The sequence below is a fragment of the Acipenser ruthenus genome, chromosome 18, assembly GCF_902713425.1.
Source record: "Acipenser ruthenus chromosome 18, fAciRut3.2 maternal haplotype, whole genome shotgun sequence".
Lineage (NCBI taxonomy): Eukaryota > Metazoa > Chordata > Actinopteri > Acipenseriformes > Acipenseridae > Acipenser > Acipenser ruthenus.
The window spans coordinates 30,682,479-30,701,528 of record NC_081206.1 but is presented as its reverse complement, the minus strand read 5'-3'; the positions used below and the strand labels follow the sequence as shown (position 1 = coordinate 30,701,528).

The following is a 19,050-nucleotide window of genomic DNA, read 5'->3' as shown; positions in this document are numbered from 1 at the left end:
TGAAAAGAAAAACTTTGTCAAAAAATCAGTTTGGTGTTTAGAGCCTTGATGATGAGGAGTGATTACACGGGCTTCCAGAGCAACTGGGGAAATCAGTATGAGTTGTGTTCAGCTGTGCACTGGCCTCTCTCTCAAGCTCTCTGAAACCCCAAGCTTGTTTAGCTCAAAAGCCTACTTCATTTCTCAACGTGAAGATGGAGATATTACTTTGAAATCCATTAGGCCCTGAGGGGGAATAGCATTAATTATTTTTAGAAGAACATTATGTGTTTTGGGATTTAGGGTTACCGTGACAACATATTTATTGACAGTTCGTGTTCAGCTGAATGCTTATGTTGTGCTGCTTATACCTTTAGGAGGTTACTGGGGGCAGGGAGAAAAAATAAATCACCCAGAATCCCGTGAGACCAGCCCAATACAGCACCTGGCTTCACAGGTGGGCGGGGTTTAATCAGACACAGTCCAATGGCAGCGCCTAGCTTCCTTCACGGGTGGGTGGAGTTTCATCAGACACAGTCCAATGGCAGCACCTGGCTTCACGGGTGGGTGGGGTTTCATCTGTTACAGTCCAATGGCAGCGCCTGCACAATCCTGGTTTTGGTGGAACACAGTCAAGAGAAAAATATTTCTTATCTGGAAACAATTAATAAAAAGAGGAAACTAAGTACAATTTTCATTGGTCTTCATTTAAGAAGACATGGTTTACCTTAGCATTTCTATTTACTCATAAGAGAGGCACTCCCCCCACCCCCACCCCCCAATTGTAACATTCCTATGATCATCAATATATTAAAAAGGAGTCAGGATAGACAGTCACTATGCTATCCTTCTTCATAATGAACTGGCTTTTATTTTCCACGATGACTGCTATGATTAACAGGGCACTTCATCATTGGATAAGTGCATGACTTTCAGGCTTTGTTTTGCATTATAAATAGATTATTTAGGATTATTGCACTCACTAATGTTGCTTGAATCTTCACCATCCTTCCGGGGCAGAGAGGGAGAGGGTTCGTAAGTAAATGAGGCATTCAGTATGCAATGAGACCACAGTCAGGCTTTTAGTATGCACACACACAGTTTCACAAGAGGAGGCTAATAAAGTCATGGGGAGAAAAGCTGCATCTGCATACGTTTAAGAAATTATTACCCATCAAAATAATTCGAATCTTGCCACAAGCCTCAACTCTTCCTGATGCATTCCAAAGCTGTTGCTTTCGTCTGGTTGAGGTTATTAAAATCCTGCAGCAAGCTCAGCACGCACTTTGTGTGTACCGTGCGCTCTGGAACACGAGAACCTGCATTGTGTTGCAAAGCGTCATGTTTCAAACAGATAGAGGCTTGTCATTGCAGATTAGCAATGCATGTCAGCAGCATGAAAACACAAGTCACCACGCCTTACATCAACAGCTTGTAGAAAAGAACAGCATCTTCAGACACATTCTAGTGCAATGCTTCTTCGCTCTGGGAGGTTTGATTGAATGCAATCATAGAGCAGGGAAATTCTGTGGATCATAAAACTGTGCATCACTTTTTACCCATATACTCGTGATTCCGAGTTTCAATCCATGCAATGCTTCATCGCTCGTCCCGAACACAACGGCCGCTGAAACTGAATGTAAACGGCAGTCATGTCATGTCATGATTCAATATGTGTTTGTAATGCCTCTTATTGAATGTAAAGGGTCCTAGAAAATACTTGAACAGAAGACACACAGCACACAAACTGTTAAGATTTTAATGAAATATACAGTATTGTTTAGATACACTTAAACCCAACCCACTCATTAAAAGACCATATATAATTTCAGCTCAAAATAGGTCAATTCAACTCAAACTTATTTTAAAGCTGCGTATACATTCTGGAAAAATACACTGTAGCCAGCAGGAAAATAACAGACTGTATTCTGTTCAACCTAGTAATACATCTTCTAAAATGAAACTTGGGAGGTCATCTGTGAATTTTTGAAAGACAATCACACTTTTAGGGTCTATCTGTAACACTATATTAGAAAGGCAGTCGGGTTTCTTCAGAATATTCCTTTTATGCAGGTTTTTATTTTAGCGACCCCCTTTCATGGCTGGTTTCACAGACCCCAATTCGCACTAAGCTTGGACTGCCCTAATGTTATCTTAGGTAAGGTAATCCAAGACTAGTGTTAACCAGGTTCTGTGAAACCAGCCGTTCAGGGTTATTTCGTGGTGTAGTCAGAAGTGCATGATGAATATTAGTAGTGCAGAGTTAACGATGGCATATTTTGGAATACATTCATTAATAAAAACAGAAACAAACCAACAAAGCTACTTCGTGACCTGCATCAATCCCCTGTTTTATGTTAATATTTAACCAGACATGATGTATGAGGCCACGACCCCAGTACATCTCTGTGACAGCAGAAATGCAGAGGAAGCTCCTAATTAAGCATTAATGTTGGACGCAGGAGTCATTACCTGCTACATAACGGACTGGAGTGACAGTTACTGTATATAAGGATATTAACGCTTTTAGAAAACTGAACGAATGTTATTCTGTGTATGAGGACACTTGTAACCATTGCTGCCCAGTGTCCAATATATTTGGCATTGAGAAAATAGGCATTCAAAATAGGTGTGGGAAGATACCCAGGGCAGTAAAGGGTAACGTTGCTTTCAGGCTTTGGACTGCTATGTAAAGCGAGTTACAGGCTTTAGAGGGCATCTAGCTGTGGCATGACGACCGCTCTACTCAGAACACGACTGGCACTAGGAGTTTATAACTGGGAGGTTTGATTGAATGCAGTCATAGAGCAGGGAAATTCTGCTGATCATAAAACTGTGCATCATCTTTTACCCATATACTCCTGATTCCGAGTTTCAATCCATGCAGCATATCCCAGGCCATGCTGGATTGTCAGTAAAGGAGATTATTCCAAGGCACAGCAACACCGTACAGGAAACATTATTACACAACACCTTTTCTTTTCTTCGTACACATTCGAACGAGAAGGAAAACCTCCACTCTTGTAATATAAAGAGATCATGAAACGCTAGAGGAAAAAGTGGCAGTATTCAATATTCTGGACAGATAAAAAAGAGAGGGAAAAGACCGGTACACTATGGAATTTTAAACAAGGATTGCAACATACACACTCTCTACTCCGTGCCTGTTTCGACAGCAAAGTATAGGCAATTATACACCTTGAAACTGAACAGCTGAAAAGCATGTAAACATACTATATATAAAGCCTATGTACAGGGACACCTCCATAGATAGATATCTACAGCACTCCCTCTTTCTAGTCCTGTCTAGAGTAAATCACTGTTTCAAGCCTTGCCGTAAAACCTAACCAAAGAACCCCATGCTTTATTCTCACATAACATGCACTTAGGGTTACACTGCATCTGCACGGGGGTTGCATGTTATTAAGCTCTTAAAAGGTATCACTGTATATAAGCTGCATTATATTATGAACATTTTGTACAAAAAAAAATTATCACCTTGAAGCAAGACAGACAGTAATCAAGATAGACAGTAATCAAGATAGACAGTAATCAAGACGGACAGTAATCAAAGGTCCCATGCATTACACTGTTCTCTAGTTTATCTGTCATAGATAGTGTCTTTTACAAAGGAGCTAATCTCTAACTGAATCAAGTTTAGCCCTGTAATCTTAATTACAACCTCTTTAGAGGTGAGAGATAGGAATTCTCCACCACTGCCTGCACAAAATGGTAGTGAATATTTAAAAAAATAAACAATACAAAAAGCCCAAAACTCATTCTATATAAATACTGTCCTTCATCAAATCTGCATTGAGTGTTTTTTTTTCTCACTTCAGCCTGAGGTCGGAACACTATGAACAAAAGGATCAAAATGATTTCCACGGGCAATGGGCTGTCCATTTTAGAAGCCTGTGTCAGAAGAAGGCAGAAGGAATGACAGTAGGTGGTCAGTTCTGGGTGGAGGAGCAGTGGAGCAGTGGATCTGGAGTGGCCTTACCAATGCAGGATTGGCAAGTCCCCTGACACACCCGACTGGTGTCCTCTATTAAAAACACAGCCTTTCTAATGGACTGGGGCTCGCCTGTGACAAAACACACATCAGCCTGTCTACAAAACAGAGTTGGGAAGCTGTAAATAATACAGATCAATGCCAAGCCACAACTGAAAATATCACTTCAAATGAAATGCCAGTCTGGTCTGACTGTAAATTAACCAGAAATACCCAACGGGAAATTACAGAATAGCTAAGTAGCATTGCCTTGGTCTTACAGAACAGCTACTGTAAGTAGCATATTAGTTATTCTCCAAATTCGATAATTAACACCTGCATCCCTTTGTCTGTCCATCCTGCTTAAGTGACCTTTACACATCGAAGCACATCACAAGCTGTGTGCTGAACATACAGGAGAAAGGGACTGTCATGCAAGCTGCTTCTGCTTCTGCTGCAGCACTGGTGACAATAGCAAGGGTGTAGATGCTGAAACCAGGCGAAGGCTTTCCTCTAAGCTTTGGGTAAATGCAGCACAATTCTTTAGTGATATGAATTCTGGATCCTTGTGGACATCCCTCTTAATGGTACCCAATATCGCTGTCGACCAGCGGTCCGCTGGAGAAGTACTGCCGGTTCTCAAGGTCCGATTCAAAGGCCTCTGGGTGGGTCTCCTCTTCGGTCCTGGGCGTCTCCATCCTGTTCTCCATGGTGCCGTAGCTCTGGTGTGCCGGTGATGGCATGGGCGTTAGTCCTAGCTCAGGTTCCTGAAGCACCGAGGCCACAAAAACCTTTACAGGGAGGAGAAACACATGCTCATATTAAACTTACTTGTGTAGGAATGCCTTACAGTGGAAAAGGGTTGCGTGGTCATCTAGGAAAAACTGAACTGCTGAAATGAACACCAGGAATGATGAAATGAACCACTCTGACATATTACTTCAAAAGAAACTGGTGGCAGCAGTGAGATTCTACCAACCCAGTCCATTTACAAAAACTAAACAACTACTTTATTTTAACTGGCTTAATCTATTGTTCATGTTCACAAGACAGAAGGTTCAAATGAAGACATTGTCCTAAAAATACATTTCTTCCAAAACAGTAGTTCAAGTTTGTGCAAATCCAATCAAATGGAGGAAAGAGAACGCGACAGAAAAAGAATGGAATTGAGGAGGCAGTTTTGTTTCACGTACGTTGGAGTTTGGGGTAGAGGACACGCTGCTTCTTTCGTTGTCACTGAAAACCCCTTCGGTGTGCTGATCTGACATCTGAAACAAACACAAATAGAATTTCAGTCCAGGAGGGAATGCTACAGAATTGAGTTAATAAGCTGCCAAACAAGCAGGCTACTGGTCACTGCTCTCTGCCTTCAACGAAATCAAACATTATGCCCTCTTCTTTAATAAATATATTTTCTTTTTAATACTTTTTTTTATAGATAATGATGTCGTTGTGAATAAGCTTACAGATATATATGTAAAAGTTATAACAGGCTGTTACATTCTATGAAAGAAATCACATTGCAGTCTCATTGGAGATGCAATACGTATATCGCAGTCTGGCTCAGGAAAGAAGAAATCATACAGACATCAGCCGTATATTTCTATATGACGTACGAATTAGACTTTTGTTAAAATATCCTCCTTTAGAGAACATTGGTTTTGTTAGGACTGGCAGGTCTCCCTCCATGTTGTCTTTATTGCCATACCTCACTTACCTGGTAGCTTGTGGGTTTCTTTGGATGAAGTCTCTTCAAACAGAACCCAAAGAGAGAGAAGATGATGCAAAAGAGCAGAGCTACGAAGGTGAACAGTGTGATGGGACGAACTGGGCCTGCAAAGAAAGGAACAGGATTGTACATTACAATAAAACATGAGCGATCTGAACCATGTACGAGTGTCTAATTCCACGCTACGCCTTTAAGAGGGACACCCAGAGGGAGAGAAGTGCCACTTGTGGAGGTGAATAGCAGTGCTACAGAATCTTATGAACTAGCAAGTGGCATGAGAACACCTGCGCTCTGCATGTGCCCATGTACTCGACAGTTCAATTCAACATGAAGCCAAACCTACCTAATCTGAGCACGGAGAAGAACAGCAGCCAGAACATACAGAGGATAGGAGCTATGATGACCTGGCTGATGGCTGCAGAGTGAATGCGCTGGTTTAGCTTTGTTGGGACGTAAGCATAGTAGATGTTGTAGCGATCCACCAGGTGCTTCAGGATCATGTAGAGGAGTCCTATGGGGAGAAAACAAGAAGACAGTTTGTGATCACATTTTAGGAGTAGGGGGATGAAAAACAGCCCCTAACAAAGCCCACAATCTGGATTTACACAAAAGACGAGGGGGTGCCGAGTAACAGGAAGTTACCACGATTGTAACGTTGGAAAGCAGGTACAGGAGCAAGAATCATCATTTGTTTTGTGAAAATATCACCTGCAGCTGCATAAAGTTAACTTTTAAATGTGCAGAGTCCCAAAGCTGATGCAGCCTTGTCATTGTCTACCCTTATCAGTAACAACACTCAGAAACATGACCTGCCAAGTTCATTTCTGTAACACGGGTAACAAAAAATGACAGAAGGGAAGCGGTGTAAGGTTCCCCTGGATGTCTAGTGGCACGCCACACTTCCAATCAGCCAGCAGCAGATTTACACAAAACCATCAGAGTAATGGGTGTCTGCAGGGCTATCTGAGAAACCATCAAGCAGGAAGATGAAGGGATTGGAAATGTCAGGGCGGGGAGGGAGCAGCCCGGCCCGGGAGCCTGTCTGCGCATTGCTGTGCAATTAAGGTGATTCATCGTGACCTTCTCCATGACTCTCCATGACATTATTACCAAGGTTGTTCTAACAGAATGACAAGACGCCGACTACATCTTCAGCTGAAATTACCAGGGGACTGTCTAAATCTTTTCCTGTCGGTGTCAGAGCGTCCTGCCAGGTGCAAGAGAATCAGGGGAATGGGGAGAGCATGTCAAGAGCACGGTTTCTGGAGTCTTCATAGACAGTTTATATACAGGAGGTAAACATGCCAGACCAGGCAGCAGCAATAGCCCTATTATGTTGTCCTGCTCTTATGTAAGGGATGCTGATGAGCGCCTCATGCTGTTGAAAGTTGCGTCCATCAGCAAAACAAAACTACAGCAAATAGGAATAAACACGGCTAGCAATGCATTAAGAATGCACACTGGTCATTATTTTTATTAATAGAAACTAGAGAGAAAAAAGATTTCACTATTATTTGTTTAAGTAAATGTTTTAACATTTACCTCTCTTCAGAGATCTAGAAAGAGGAGATTCTAAACATTTATGTATTTAAATTTGTCAGTGAGTGTTTTTTTTTTTTTAATCTATAAGCCATTAGGCCACCTTGCAATGCTGCTTTAGAAAACATTTCCCACACAGCATGCATACATCCCAGTAGGAGATGCCACATGCTGGTCATAAAGGGCTTTGCAGTTGATGTTTAAAAGTCTAATTTTAGCATTGCAAAAGTAGCCCTCTAACCATCCAATATGTTAACAACAATACCACTAGTATTATTCCACAATGGTCAACACTCAGGTTGATAGTACCTCTAAGTGACTAACAAGCCTGGAAAAACTGAAAGCACGTTGTTTTTTCTCTGGCTTTTCTGCTTTTGCCCTATGGAGAACAATCTTTGACATTGCGTCATGGTTTTGGTAGAGCAGCGCGTGGGGAGCAACAGGAACAGGCCAGATGAACAGCTCCTCTATTTAAAGGGGGGATTGCAGAATGTTTTGAAGCTGTGCTCTTCAGTCTTGGTTGGATTAGCATGAAGTTCAACATCAACACAAACCTCTACTTAGAATTCAAACACTGGCACACAGAAAACAGCACTTACACTTCCCAGAGGCAAGGGATAAAAAGCCATTCCGCTGCTTTTAGAGCTCTGATGATCATGCATGCTGTATCGTTCTAAACAATTTGAAAATGTTCTTCCATTCAACCATGCTGAGACAGACACGCCTGAGAAAACAGCACCAGCTGGGTAGAAGAAGCAGCTTTCTTAGCTAAGGGAGCCCAGCTACTCGTGATAAACTACATGCCCTTGTTTCTGAGTGACCAGTTACGAAACAAAAAGAGGAAAGCCTCACCAAAGGGAACGATGATGGGGCAGGTGATGCTGTAGGTCATGCTTACTGCGAAAATGCACATCGTCCAGGCGTACTCCAAGCCAAACTGAAACTCATAGGCTTGGTTCTGAGAGAAGAAGCAGCAGAAACAGCATTGGGGTTAGAGACTGTTTATACTGTACATCACCACCGATAAAAAAGATGAAAGAAAAATCAAAGTGAACATGACTTCTTGGGGAAGTCAGTTAACCCTTTCATACATGGTGACCTCATATGGGAATTAATAAAAAATAAATTAAAAAAAACCCTTTCTTCTAGTCTTTATATGGAAGATGCAAATGGATGATGACCTCATATGAAAAACTGATTTTCTTATCTGTCCAAAACTATTTTAAATATTTCAAGACTGGCAATAACAACATGGGTTAGGTTGTAGTTCAGTTGGAGTTTTCTTTGTACATTCATTTCAGACAGCCTTGGGTTACATTTCCTAAACCGATGGACCCTTCATGATGTTCATTTTGAATGAACAGGCCTTACCCTTTTCACGTGAATGCGCTCGGCTTCAGACTTGGCGAAACACAGCCGAGTAGCGTACACAACGAGCCCTGGGACCCTCAGCAGCTCCATGGCTGTGCCAATCAGACTCGATGTGATCACATAGTTCACAAAGAAAGCACCGTTATCTGGCAGGAACACACACCTGGGGGGCAGGTTGAGAAAACAGTTCAAAAGCTTAAATGCATGAAACTCGCCGTCTACATTTCGCCTTGCAATAGTTGCAATGGTTGTGGAAGATCGTTATCAAACAATCGCATGCTGTATAGCGAAGCAGTTGTTTAAAATGGGAAAATAAATACTTACTGAAATTTGATGTCAGCTTCATCTAGAAAGTGAATGTCAAAGAGCCATCGAAAAAACAAATCCAAGCTACAAAAAGACACAAGTAGAAAAATGTCACGCAAACGGAGACCTGTTTGACGTTATTTGTCTCAGATATAGTGTCAACCCAATAACTAATCAGAAAGATGCAGGCTGCCTCCAAGGACCTGAGCTCCAGTGATCTGAATACATGTGTACAGTGTAAATGCGTAACCATGAAATAGGAAAATCAGATCACTATAATGACATCACATATACAAGATAGGAATGCGCAACTACGTTCACTGTAACCTGTTGGCATAGCAGAGCATTCCTGAGTGGATTTCTATGATGGATAATGATGAGTCTGGAGATAAGATGTAACAGCTAGATACAGGTACTATATAAAATGACTTTACTTTACCTGGATAGACCAAGCGAAGGCAAGATGATCACCATAAACACCAAGAAGAAATAGCACTTATGCATTGTTAACTGATTTTCACTTGATCTATAAAAAACAAAATATTGTTACTGGCACTGTGTTTACAGGCATCATTATTGGGATCATATAGGGCCAAGAACACATTCAGTACCTTCAGTAAATGAGGCATGGCATTTGATGTACTCTCTAGCTGAAGAGGACTCATTATACAATCATGGAACCACAGAATCAGTTTTACTGCTTGTGTTTGATAAACAATCTCTGAGCTTGCAGTGATACACTGCAACGCTGGCTGGCTTGAAACACTGAACAGTGAAAATCCTACAATGAAAATCACAGCTCCCTGTGATTCAACTAGAAACACCTTGTTACAGCACGGCTCCTGACTCAACACTGTGTTTAAAAAGTTATCAATGTCTTCCCTCTGCAAAGGGCTAGCCGTACAGAGCAGACTAAATTACATCGTTTTTCTGTCCTGGGGATATAAAGCCCTGAAGCCGACTCTAATTTCACTTCAGTCTTGCATGGAAAGCAAACTGATCGCTATGACAACATGACTCGAGTGGCAATTCACTGCAGGAATCTGGTTTGCCGCAGAACATTTGCACTGTAAGTATAACAGGCAGGAATAAGAATTCATTACTGTGTGAAGGGCTGCATTTCCATAAAGTACCAGGCGTCATGCTGTTTGATCTAAAGCACTGATTTATAAAGGCTGTGATGATCACTTCCTTTCTGTGTACACGACAGATGTCTTTATATCTTGCGCCAGTAGCAAGAGGGCTCTATTCACAAAGCTTTATTACATTTTTTATTGATTAGTGTGATAATAACGGTTGTTAAGGAAACCAACAGTATAGATGGATTCCATGAATACAAGTCAAAAATAGCATTAAAAATGACATTTCAACTCATATGAAGATATGTCAGGTGTTCTGAGTGAGCTCTTGAGCTCAGGGTGTCGACGCAGGTGATGAAAATGATAGAGCTCCATGCCTGGACAAGCCTGAGAATTGTACAATGCAAGGGAAGTGAAGCGGGCTCCCCTGGGTTCTGTTACCTGGTCCAGTGAGATTCGAAGAAGGCAGAGTAGTATACGATGAACGGGAGGAAGACGGAGAACGCCCACAGCAGCAGTGTGGGAAAGAACTGGGTCACCACCGGGTTCTGTGAACAGGGGACAGTACTTCAAAAGTGAGAAGACACAACGCATCAACGACACGAGGAAGAAAAACAGGCTGGCTTTTACTTTTACAGAATTCCTCATTAAATAGAAGGTCTTGCCTCTATCAATGTTTAACATTTACTGCTAGTGCCATCTGTTGGACACTTGAAATAGTGAACCACTAACTGATGAAGTTAAAACTGAGCAAAGGTTGTTTCTTGGTTAGTAATTTAAACAGACCCCCCCCCCCCCCCCACCCCCGAGATGCAGTTACCTACAGATTCAATTTACAAGCTGGACTGTTGAGTGGATTGCTCGAGACAACTACACCTAATTCCACCTGCGGAAGGTGAGATTGGATTCCAGAGATGATCGTCAGGTGATGATGAGGATGGTGTTGTTTTCTACTGTCATTTCCAGTAAAGAAAACAAAGCAAACAGAAGACCCACCCTGAGGCTCTCGACGGGCCGGGTCACGTTGAACTTGTCCATGGTGTTGACGATGATGGCTGGAGTGGTGAGGAAGAAGAGCAGGATGAAGAGGCAGATATTGAGGATGATGCAGCGCACCCACCACTTGGAGCCTCGCACGGACAGATTCTCCCTACAGGAAGCAAACGCAGGGCCCGGTCACTAAACTGCAATCACTGTTTTAATGAACTGCCATTTTTAAAAAGACCATTTTGATGTCTAACCCTTTCAGTCCCACCTTATCTTAGCGCCATTTAGAATTCTTAAAGTGCTGCGGGGACTTGAAAGTCCCATTTATCAAAATATATGTAAAAACTAAATGTGTGTCCTCTTCTTACGAATACTCAATATAAGAGGTATTTCTACCGGTAACTTAAATTTGGCATTCTTCAGCTGGAAAAAAAAAAAAAAAGAAATACAAAATGAGGACTGAAAGGGTTAAAGGTGTTATTTGTGAAACGTTTTTAGCACAACTGTGTGTGGTTCTGACAATGTACGCAGATTACTATAGCAACGACACAACACAATGTAATCCCAGAGCTAGTGCTTGTTCTTGTGTACACTGGATATAACCCCCCCTTGGACTTGAAACCACCATCTGCTTACCAAATGATGTCAGTGGGTGCTGGCGCATACTGTACCCCCCACTTGTGGGACTTGACAACGGTGGTTATGCTGGACTGCTGCAACTGCCTGCGACACGGGGTCCGGCCGTAATCCTTTACAATGCTGAAATCAGAGACGGGGAGAGACTGCAGCACTCACACAATCACAAAGAATTGTTAAACTGCATTATTTACTTTCCTATGCAAACTGCAAACCTAATAAGGATGCAGCCACTTAAAATTGCACCTTCTCCATCCAAGAGTGCACTCACTAGAACAAAAGGTTTGTAATAACCCCCAAGTAGATGCATAAGCCTGTTCTGAGTTTAGGACCCGTTACAAGAGTTTGCGGTTCACCCAGCTTCTCCCAGGTTTGTGCACTGCTACGTATTTGCCATACCTGCCCGTGCTTTAACCATGCTGTTTTTTTTACACACTGTGCTTTTGTATACTGCAGAACACTTAATAAGCGTTTCCAATAGTAAAAGCACAGCAGTAGCATAGTGAAAGCATGATAAAGCATAGGTAAGCATTGTAAAGAATGACGAGGGGATGGGGGTGCCAATGTAAACACTCACACTGCAGTCATCCTCTCGTCCTGACAGGTGACGAAGGCCATGTCCAGTCTTTTAAGGGCAATGCGGTTCTTCTCAGCATTGAACTCATCAGTAAGCTTCTCTTCCAGCTCGCTGTAGTACTGCTCTGCATCCACCTGAAGAACAGGTACATGGATTCTTTTTTGCAGTACATATTATTAATATTATTATTATTATTATTATTATTATTAATCGATATTCACTTGGTGGATTTGTATTTTCTGTACACAAGGAGGGGTGCAGAGTGCTGCACTGCAGCTGCAGTTCAGTGCTGTAAACATGAGCAGAGCCAAGATACCTGTTCAAACCCGCAGGCGTCACAGCAGAATATCTGAGCACAGGGGTGGCTTTTGATCATAACCTTCCCTTCTTTCTGAGCCTTCCCTGTGAAGTACAGCCGTCCCTTCATCGCCTTGCGCCTGAAACACACAACCCCACAAAACCTCCTAATTTAGCAAGAAGAGCATTTCCCGATCGGGCATTTTGGATAGTGCATGCAAAGGAAACACAGGGATGGAAATAAGACTCCAGTTGCACAGCAGTTTGATGCAATCGTGGCTTTGCTATGTGTTTAATACAACACCTGAGCTTGTTACCTATACACTGTGGCTAATCAAGCTTGTATTAAAACCCGGAACGGGTGAAACGGCTGTGCAATATCCCTGAAACTTTATTCGCTTTATACTTTTCACACCGAAGAAACTTAAAGAATACATTAAAACTTAGCATCCTGGGACAATATTTCAAACTTCATTTGAAAGCCTTTCATTTACCTTTCAGCATCAAGCTTCATCAGCTTCCGAACATCATAACAGAACTGCACATCGTTCACTGTGCAGCTTGGGTAAGCTTCGCTGAAAAGGGACAAGGACGAGGAAGGATTTTACTGCAAAGCAACAAGTGCTTCCACTGAAAAAGGCATTGGCTTTAATGTCTGTCTGCTTTTATGAAAATGTGTCTTAATGCGGGTGGTTATTATAAGCCATGTGTAATTTAGAAATAAATGAAACAAGGGAGAGCTAAAAGAATCTCAATGCCAGGGCTACACAGAGATATCCATTTGAAACTCTGTGTTGATATCCATGTGAAACTCTGTGTTGATATCCATGTGAAACTCTGTGTTGATATCCATTTTAAACTCTTCAAGAGGCTTGACAGGGAGCAAACACCACTACAGATATATGGACCATATTTTCAAAGTGTTTACTCCAGTCTTTAACGCTTATTTTTTTGAAAGACGTAAAACGGCTGTTAGTTTTACGAAACTAAAACCGAACTACTAAGTTATGCATTTCAAGCTCTCTTCAGCACTCGCAGTGTGCCTGGGGTCTCATTCTGTAACACTAACATGTTTTTTTCTCCTTTAAAAAAAAAATTAAGAATGGAGGAAACGCTTTGAAAATAAGGCCCAATGTCTCTGTTGATCTCTATTTAATGATTTTATTTATATAGCACCTTTTATTACAGAGTATGTTAAAGTGCTTCACGTGTCGGTTCAAACAGAAAGAAGTATGCAGCATCAAGCAGTAAAAATGACAAAATAACAATAATAATAATAATAATAATAATAATAATAATAATAATAATAATAATAATAAAAAATCTAAATAAAATAGAAGAAATAAGAATGAAATAAAAAAAATATCACAACAATAATCAAATAAAATCAATATAAAACAATAATGTTTGGAAGTCAGGCTAAAGCAATAAAAGTAAGTGTTCAGTGTTGCCCGACGCAGCGTCTCTAACAGAAGAGGGCAGCGAGAGCCACACTGCGGTGCACTGAAGTGAAGCACACTGCACTCACTGGAAGTGCTTCACGATGAGGCCCGTGTCGGAGATCTCCTTGGGAATTGACGTGATCATCAGCGTTCTCGCCACCTTCTCATCCTCTTTGTACTCCAGCTGCATGGAGTGGTGCGCCATGCAGAGCACAGTGATAATAAAATACAGCAGCGCGAAAACACTGTGCAGCCACAGGAAACGATCCCTGTGAGAGAGAAGTACCAGGAGAGGCGCTGATGAGGAGTGCGCAGAACCACACAATATTTCACGTTAGAGTCAATCACATTGTTATTCAGAACTTCTGCACATAGTACTACTTACACTAGGGTTAAATCAAGATTTGTCATTTTTATCCTTTATATCCCTACCTGCATGAGACTGATATCAGTAATCTGTGATACAGAAACAATAGACCACTTTGTGCTTTAATTCGGCATCTTAAACCACTTCTAAAAATTCTCATGCATTTGACCATTTGTGGCTGTGTGTTCTTTTTCTCTTATTATTTTAAATGACTTGTAAGTGTGGCCTATTAAAGCCTTCAATTCAATTAGACAAGCACTAATTTGCCTATTTTGACATTTTTCCACGAATGTTACAGCGGTTTGATTTCATATGCACAACAAATCAAAACAGAAGCAATGGGGTGATCTAATACATTTGCACGCTACTTTATATGTAGATATTGTAACATGAGTGGGTGCAATAACAATGTAATAATCAAATAACTTGTTTTATAGGGTCAACACTGCCACCCCTGTTCCTGAACGATGAGCTCACTGCCTTGCAGTACATGCTGTGATGTATTCAAAGAGTTTTAGCATTGAAACGCTGGTTTCCACTGTCACAAGACAAGCTCAAACAGGAGCACCGATGTTACATAACCCACAGGAAGTGGTTTCCATAGCAATGCACTTCTCCCGCTAAAAGAACTATTCAGTTTAAAACAAAGAGAGGTCTCCTCCTTGGCATAAAGGTCACTTTTTCCATCAAACATTGAATGTATTTATTTAATGAACGCTGAAAGAGGTTTGGACATACTGTGCAGGAACATTAGCTATAGTCGTCCTTCCAAAATGCTGAGGGCTGTCTCCTGCAATGAAAAAAACAAACAAACCCGATGGTTACCGTTTAACAACACCACCGTCCGTCTTCATAGACTGTATCTGAAATTGACTGGGTGATGAAAGGCGAGGGGCTGTCTGTGCCTTGCTTGAGACTGGCCTACCGTGGTTCCACCAGCAGCACAGCAAGATCCATGGAAGGGTACAATACAGACCCACGTGACTCAATTATATGAGCCTCCTAGTCTGTGTCACTCACCGAGCAGGTTCCCGGAGAAGTTTACAGGCAGGATGATGGCGACAGAGAGGACACAGACAATAATCATGAGGACCAGGATGTGCCGCTGGAACGAGAGGTAGATAGTGGCATCTATCCCGCATTTACTCTGAATCTCTTCATCTCTGAAACAAACCAAAAGGGAAATGCATGGGTACACGTGGAAGCCTTGTACAGTATTCAAGAAAGAAAACAGCACAGACAGCAAGGCACCCTGGACTTACAGCACTGAGCGTTCTGACAGCTTACACAACGTCTTAGTAATAATTACAGTTTGACCTGTCTAGAACGCATTCCCCCCGATGAGAAATAGTGGAGCTGAATATTTATGTTTACTTGTTATAATTTATTTGAGAACTACTGATGGAGAACTTACTGCCGTGTCACTATGCATATTTATAATCAATCAAATCAATGAAATCATTTTGATATAGCACCTTTCATGGCGAGCCATCTCAAAGCACTTCACAATCAAATCAAATAAAAAGGCCCATGCAACAAGACCAAACAATAAAAAGACAAGAGCAAACAATACACATGTATAGATGCAAGCCCTAATAATCCTGATCAAGGCGGACTCATTAGCATACTCCATGCGACCGATCTGTTTTTGGAAGCAGAGATGTTTCACTCTTCACCAGTTTGCTACACTATCAGCTGTTATTCCCATTGCCTGAGCTATGCTGTTTGTATACGGAGGGACAATGAGCGGTCAATCTGCGGACCTGCAAACCACACCCTGTACTGACCTCATGTGATAGATCGATGAAAGCCAAGAACAGAAGCCCTGAAAATAAAAAAAAGAGAAACAAATGAACTGGAAGAAACAGTAAATGAATAAATAAAAAGAATTAAACAGGACAGCCCCCCTCTGGATAACATCACTCTAACAATAGGGGATTGCTGTAACCCACAAGTAATAATTCTTTATTAGCAAACCTTTAATAGGTCTAGTCTGTTTTATTTGATATCTTGCAATTCTTTTATTATTTCCTGTGACATCAATGTTACTCCCTGTAATGTAATGTAAGCATATCGGGTGCTGTGAGCAGCGGGACAAGCTGTTTGCAGTCTGTTATCATTGGGCTTCACAAGCAATAGGCGGCTTTTCACTGGTCAGACTCACCACATCTTTAGTCTCTATGTCAGAGGGACTGGATTCAGAGGGGGGAGGCGACTTCTCCTTCTCGCTCGGCTCTCCATAGAACAGTGATGTGAGGCTAAGGGGCAATTACAAGAGATTTTGTATAGTGTGAAAGTCCCCATCATATCAGAAATGCAATAAGAGCCCCATAGCGTTCTGAAACACTGATTCACTATCCCTGGCTGTCCCTTCATGTGACTCGTCACCTCTTACATCCCTCCCATTGCCAGGCTGTTGCCAAGACCTCCATTTAATCCAGGTGTTAGAACCTCCCCAATGTATTTGGATTGGTTTAAACTTGTATAAAACTGTACAGAAAGGGATTCCTCAGAGTCCACCTTGATTATCTACAGGTCTGGCATTTTCCATCACCGTTTTATCCAACCCCCCCAAAAAATAAAAAAAATTATTATTAGGCAAAGTTAGAAAAAGGTATATGGGGGCCATTATTTGCTTATGTTAATAGAAAGAAAATCATCCCTGAAAAATCAGTATGCTCAGCAATGATTAACCCATGGTGCACACCAACAAATAAGGGACAAACAAGGGGGTGTTAATGGCTGAAATACCCACTGACAATACTAGCATAAGCTCTTTGGTCGAGGGAAACAGATAAGTGATACATGAATTGGATGGATTACTGAAAAGCGCGCTTTGTTCCTTTGTTGTTCCTTAAGCCTCCCATCAATATTTTAAATCATAGCAATTGAATTGAGCCATTTGAATTATTAATCTCTCTCCTTTTCATCCCACTGAAAACACAAAGTGAACGCTCAGGGGAACAGGGAGTGTCAGTGCTCAGCCATGCAGAAACAAGCTGAACTGAACCCCTGCTGCACAGAGCGCTGCTGCAGCCTCAAATCTCCACACCAGCATGCAAACAGGTTACATCCAGAGGAACGGGAGGAATCTCACTGCTTGAATGTGTACAGTATGGATGCTGCACGGTCAATGCCTTCATTCGCAACACTGCCACTGTACGCTGTCGGACACAGTGCTGCGCTACCTGGGTGTCGTCACCTTTGAACAGCACGACTCTGGGGACTGAGCCAAGACCACTTACAATATATTCAATATCTGCAAAGCAAATGAGTCCTTTAGTGGCAAACAGCAAAGCTGAAGACCACAGCATAGGACCTTTACTCTTCAGCAGTTCACTGAGAAAGTGTGAGCAATATGATCAACAGTGCTCAAGATTAATACAGGACTACTATTAGCACATAGGAAGCATTCCAATCCATGTAAAATGCACAGGATGAGAATAGCATTTGGACTAACAATAATACAAAATAAAAACACATGACAGTGGTCAGAGAATACGGATTCAGTTTGCTCCCAGGAAAATGTCACTTCTCATGGTATTAGACTGTGACAGAACCAGCTTCCCCAGCCACAGCAGGATGGAACCTGTTTGCCAGCTGATCACAGTCTTATCCCGATTTCCCAAATGTACCGCCAACCCCCAAAATAAACAGACTTGTTACTCGTAAGAGTTCCAACGGCGCCGGGCTACATATCTAGTGAGGAATAAAAAAAAAAAACAGGAATGGGGTGAATTTGTTAATTACAAAATCAAAGCATTTGAATCAAGTATGTTTTACAATGTATTGTGTATTTTATAAACTTTCAAGGGAGACTCATTTTAAGTGAGAAATTTGGTTAACATGGCACCTCCTAGTGGATTGTCGTGGAACAGCCAAAGTAAATACACTGAAATACAAATCAATAAGAAATACATATAAAATATAATATATACTGGTAAGAAATAAATATATGCATTATTGACTTGTATCGCAGCGTAATTACTTTGAGTGTTTAACACTAAAATTAAAATACTATCTACCAGCAAATATTCCCTTTCAATATTAAACTATAATATATATATATATATATATATATATATATATATATATATATATATATATATATATATATATATATATAATCTGTTCTGCATCACCAAGGGATTTAACATACAACGTCAATTCGGGTTTGTTCTGTGTTATTTCACATGGTTAGGTCAGGCGTGTCACTTATCTGACAGCTGTATTTGCACAGAGCCTTTTTGCCTAGCGATGGTACAGTAATATTAGAAAGGGCCTGTGTATATGGAACACACCATCTGCTCTGACAAAACCACCGTCAAAACACTTACGGAAATGTATGTGCTGTCACACGGAAATTCTGTCTCGGGTAAAACCAAACCATGGACTGAACTTACTGATTCCATTCCCCAGCTCTCTATAGAGACCAGTTAGTCATATAAACGGATGACTTGTATCACTCCTTGTGGGGCTACAGAAGCGTCTCTGTATATGCAGTATTTAAAATGTCACAATACCAGTAAATGGGTTTTCAAAATGTCATCACACAATGGATTCTGCAACAAGACCTTTAAGAAAGCAATTCAATGATTGCGTGGATTAGCAATTGGTATGCCGGTACTTTCTCATAATGATCCATTGTATTTGCTTTTGTCAAATAAGGATGTGCCTTTGAACTATATTCAAACCAAGTAAGAATTCAAAAAAAAAAAAAAAAAAAAAAGACTGATTTAAAACCTTCAGA

General features: G+C 41.3%; 1 protein-coding gene across 6 annotated transcripts in view; it reads right to left on the bottom strand.

The window, feature by feature from the left end:
- Positions 1-1,724: 1,724 nt before the first annotated feature.
- Positions 1,725-19,050, bottom strand: part of LOC117421763 (calcium permeable stress-gated cation channel 1-like) — a 33,354-nt gene continuing 16,028 nt past the window's right edge. For 3 of the 6 annotated variants that reach the window (XM_058991978.1, XM_058991980.1, XM_058991979.1), the window contains exons 4-23: positions 17,967-17,999; positions 16,465-16,558; positions 16,088-16,125; positions 15,321-15,463; positions 15,039-15,090; positions 14,020-14,202; positions 12,986-13,066; positions 12,511-12,631; positions 12,195-12,328; positions 11,618-11,740; positions 10,991-11,144; positions 10,436-10,542; positions 9,355-9,441; positions 8,934-8,999; positions 8,610-8,772; positions 8,091-8,196; positions 6,043-6,210; positions 5,679-5,803; positions 5,164-5,238; positions 1,725-4,761 (exon numbers count right to left, since the gene is read on the bottom strand). In XM_058991978.1, the coding sequence (XP_058847961.1) occupies positions 4,552-4,761; positions 5,164-5,238; positions 5,679-5,803; positions 6,043-6,210; positions 8,091-8,196; positions 8,610-8,772; positions 8,934-8,999; positions 9,355-9,441; positions 10,436-10,542; positions 10,991-11,144; positions 11,618-11,740; positions 12,195-12,328; positions 12,511-12,631; positions 12,986-13,066; positions 14,020-14,202; positions 15,039-15,090; positions 15,321-15,463; positions 16,088-16,125; positions 16,465-16,558; positions 17,967-17,999 (2,263 nt within the window). In that variant the 3' untranslated portion in view covers positions 1,725-4,551. The remainder of the gene's footprint in view (positions 4,762-5,163; positions 5,239-5,678; positions 5,804-6,042; positions 6,211-8,090; positions 8,197-8,609; positions 8,773-8,933; positions 9,000-9,354; positions 9,442-10,435; positions 10,543-10,990; positions 11,145-11,617; positions 11,741-12,194; positions 12,329-12,510; positions 12,632-12,985; positions 13,067-14,019; positions 14,203-15,038; positions 15,091-15,320; positions 15,464-16,087; positions 16,126-16,464; positions 16,559-17,966; positions 18,000-19,050) is intronic. The other 3 variants (XM_058991981.1, XM_058991982.1, XM_034036162.3) reach the window with 3 other exon arrangements.